Source organism: Pteropus alecto, unplaced genomic scaffold (genome assembly GCF_000325575.1).
Source record: "Pteropus alecto unplaced genomic scaffold, ASM32557v1 scaffold98, whole genome shotgun sequence".
Classification (NCBI taxonomy): domain Eukaryota; kingdom Metazoa; phylum Chordata; class Mammalia; order Chiroptera; family Pteropodidae; genus Pteropus; species Pteropus alecto.
This window is the reverse complement of record NW_006443570.1, coordinates 1,105,500-1,109,135: the sequence shown is the minus strand read 5'-3', so window position 1 is coordinate 1,109,135 and position 3,636 is coordinate 1,105,500. Positions and strand designations below refer to the sequence as shown.

At 55.7% G+C, this 3,636-nt stretch overlaps 1 protein-coding gene across 1 annotated transcript in view; it reads right to left on the bottom strand.

Moving 5' to 3' along the window:
• Window positions 1-3,000, bottom strand: part of LOC102891897 (keratin, type I cytoskeletal 14) — a 4,295-nt gene extending 1,295 nt beyond the window's left edge. The window contains 4 exon segments of the mRNA XM_025041721.1: window positions 29-261; window positions 424-580; window positions 1,136-1,218; window positions 2,419-3,000. Of these exon segments, the coding sequence (XP_024897489.1) occupies window positions 29-261; window positions 424-580; window positions 1,136-1,218; window positions 2,419-2,961 (1,016 nt within the window). The 5' untranslated portion in view covers window positions 2,962-3,000.
• Between the last annotated feature and the right edge of the window lie 636 nt (window positions 3,001-3,636).

The following is a 3,636-nucleotide window of genomic DNA, read 5'->3' as shown; positions in this document are numbered from 1 at the left end:
TCAGCTCCTCTGTCTGCAAAAAGAAAACATCATTCACCCTGAGCAAAAGTCCCTGAGAGGCAGGACTCCACGGTCCCTGCCCCCCTGAAGGCCACCCACCTTGCTGAAGAACCAGTCCTCCGCGTCCTTGCGGTTCTTCTCGGCTATCTTCTCGTACTGGTCACGCATCTCGTTCAGGATGCGGCTCAGGTCCACGCCAGGGGCGGCGTCCATCTCCACATTGACGTCTCCACCCACCTGGCCTCTCATGGAGTTCATCTCCTGCACAACCAGAGGACAGGCCACATTCAGGAGCCTCACCGTGGCAGCCTGTCGGGGTTCCCCAGGCGGAGGTGTCCCTGGCCTGAACATTGCCCTCAATTCCATCTCTTCCCTCCCAAATTAACTTAATTCTTCAAGTTGATTTTTCCACTTAGCTCTCACCTCCTCGTGGTTCTTCCTCAGGTAGGCCAGCTCCTCCTTCAGGCTCTCGATCTGCATCTCCAGGTCAGCTCTGGCCAGGGTCAGCTCGTCCAGCACCCTGCGCAGGCCGTTGGTGTCGGCCTCCACGCTCATGCGCAGGTTCAGCTCCGTCTCGTACCTGCAATGACCCGAGAGAAAAACGAATGAGAGACCCATCCTGACCACACGGAAGGCTTTGTTCTCTTCTCCCTGCAGCTTCTTCCCAAAGCCAGCACCCCATAAGCGGTTTAGGAAGCCAATATCAAAAATGGCGTGGTTGGACACAGTACCCATCGATTGCTCAGATTTGAACATTCCTGGGATGGGCAGAGAGTAATGCAGTTCATCCTGCTGCAGAATTCAGGGAAGGGAGATGCTTCTGGACTCAGCCAACCAATGGCACAGAACACCTCCAAATATGACTACCTCCGAAACTTCGTGGGCATGTGGGGCAGTGGGGAATGCCTCTCGCTAAAATAGTGGCTCTCAAACCTGGCTGTGAATCAGAATCACTAGGTTAGTCTGTTAAAAATAACTGGATCAGAACTCAGAGGGCGGGGCCCAGGAATCTTGTATTTTTACAAGCACCTTAAAGGGTTTTCACATAGCCATCCTGGCACTCATTGACTCTGTATAGGGAACACGGCCCCACCCTGGGAAGATTGGATGTTCTGGGCCACTACTGCAAACTCACTTGGTGCGGAAGTCATCTGCGGCCAGGCGGGCATTGTCAATCTGCAGGAGGACATTAGCATTGTCCACAGTGGCCGTGAGGATCTGCAATGGAAAGGGCACAGGTCATTGGTCGAATGGCCATCCGTAGCCAGGCTTCACTGCCGCTGGCGACAGACCTTTGCTTTCATGCTCTTGCCTGAGTTCCCCCTTGTTCCCACGAGCTTTTGCCACAACAGCCTAAAGGGTAACCTCCAGTTTCGAGCTTTGACCCAGGACTTTGCTGACTCAGAGTCAGCAGAGGAGATAGAAAGAACCCTGGCCTTAGAATCGAAAGCTCTTGAGCTCTGGTCCGGTTTTTCCACTGACTCGCTGTAAAACCGGAAACAGATATCAGGGCCTCAAGTCCCCTACCTACAGATGAGACCCGATCCCCCATCCGAATTCTCCTCTCTGCATAAGCCAGCGCTGCCCGTCCTCTGCAGGCACATACTTCCCTTTTTAAGCCCTCAGAGCATGGAACCTCAGATGGGGCTTTCCTAAAAGATGAGACCCAGCTGGCAAAAGAAAAAGATGGATTGAACTCTGGATTGGCTGGAGTTTTCTCTCTCCTCATCTAATGTCCCTAATCCACATAAGGCATCAGAGTCAGACACCAGGGGAAACAGGACCAGCAGGGAGGGCTCCTGGCGTAATGTGGGAGCAGGAAGCAGGGGACTACAGTCAGATGACAAATCTCCCAGGCTCCCTCCTGCACCGGGTCTGTAACCTGGGCCACCACTGATTGTTTGCCTCTGTGGGTTTCCCATGCCCGCCTGGCTGTGGGGAGGGGCCAGCCAGTGCCAAGGCTCATGGGCGGCAGCCGCCAAGCCCAGACTAATGAGCTAATGAATGGTTCATGCGTCTAGCCTGGTCCCGTTACAACCTCTCTCCTCCCCTGTGCTGGAGAACAGGTAGCTAGCTACCTCCTGTACTGGCAGGTGGGGCATAAGTGTTCTAGCCTCGGCTCTGCCATTAATTTACTGCGTGCCTTTGAGCACCTCTCAAAGCTTCGACTTCTTCCTCTGTGAGACATAAGGGTAGGAATTCCTTGTCTCACATGGTCTGAGGATCTGGAACCCAGGAAGGCATGAACAAGGCAAGAGGGGAAACTCTCTCCCTACTGACCAGCTCTGTTGGGGGTGTCCAGAGCCAGAGGAAGAGGTCTGTCCTGTCTAGGAATCTAAAGGTGCCAGTGGCCTGAGGCATCTATTGCTCCAGAGTCAGGTCGCTGGAATGGCACCTCCTGCTGCCCAGACCACGCACCTTGTTCCTCAGGTCCTCGATGGTCTTGAAGTAGGGGCTGTAGTCCTTGGTCTCAGCAGGGCGCTGCCTCTGGTACCAGTCGCGGATCTTCACCTCCAGGTCGGCATTGGCCTCCTCCAGGGCGCGCACCTTGTCCAGGTAGGAGGCCAGGCGGTCGTTGAGGTTCTGCATGGTCACCTTCTCACTGCCCACCAAGAGTCCATCGCCACCGCCAAAGCCACCACCTAAGCCACCACCCAAGCCACCACCTAAGCCACCACCGAAGCCGCCACCAAGGCCACCACCGTATCCTCCACCAAAGCCACTACCCAGGCCCCCACCAAAGCTGCTGCTGCTGCTGAAGCCACCGCCATAGCTGCCCCCCAGCCCATAGCCACCCCCAGAGGAGTAGCGGGAGGAGGAGACTGACAGCCCCCCGTAGGCACTGGGGGCCCGGCAGGACCCTCCAGCCAGGACAGAGGACATGCGGCTGGAGCCACCACCGATGCCACAGGAGCCCTTCATGGAGCTGGAGGAGGTAAACTGGCGGCTGTAGGTGGTCATGGTGCTGAGGAGGGAGGTGAGTGAGCGAGCAACTGGCAGAGAGAAGAGAAAGGTGCCAGGTAAGTTGGAAAAGGATGCAGGTGCTTTATACCCATGAGTAGGGGGCGGGCCTGGCACTTTCCATTCCCCTTGGCTTTCATCACCCACGGGCCAGCGCCAACTCCCAGCCAGCTCCCTCCTCTCCTCCGCCTCATCATGTCTGTCATATTTTACTGGAAACTCATTGTTTGGGATGTTTTGGGTTTCTTATCCCGCCAGGCATGATTCACATGAGAAGGTGTGGGCCTGCAGGCTACACTTTCCCATCAGCCCCTGTGAGCTGTGGACCTTAGGAGCCCACATGCTCCAAAGTGGCAGGGAGCAGGGTCTCTGCTCCATAAACCTACTTAACTAGGTAAGCCCTTGACATTCACTTAGAGGAAGCCCACCACTGCAGGTGGCACTTGGCGGGAGGAACACCAGCATGGCAAGGTCACATCAGGCACAGAGATGCCCCATCAGCATTACCATCTATAAAAAGAGATGAGAGGGTCTTGGGACCCTCACAGGTCTGACCCGCTGGGCTGTGCTAACGAGGCTATATCACATCTCTAAAGCGTCCAGCCAGTCTGGTGGCTCAGGCTTCCACCCTGATAATATCCCCATTAAAAGGAAATCCAGGCAGCTCTCCCCCCC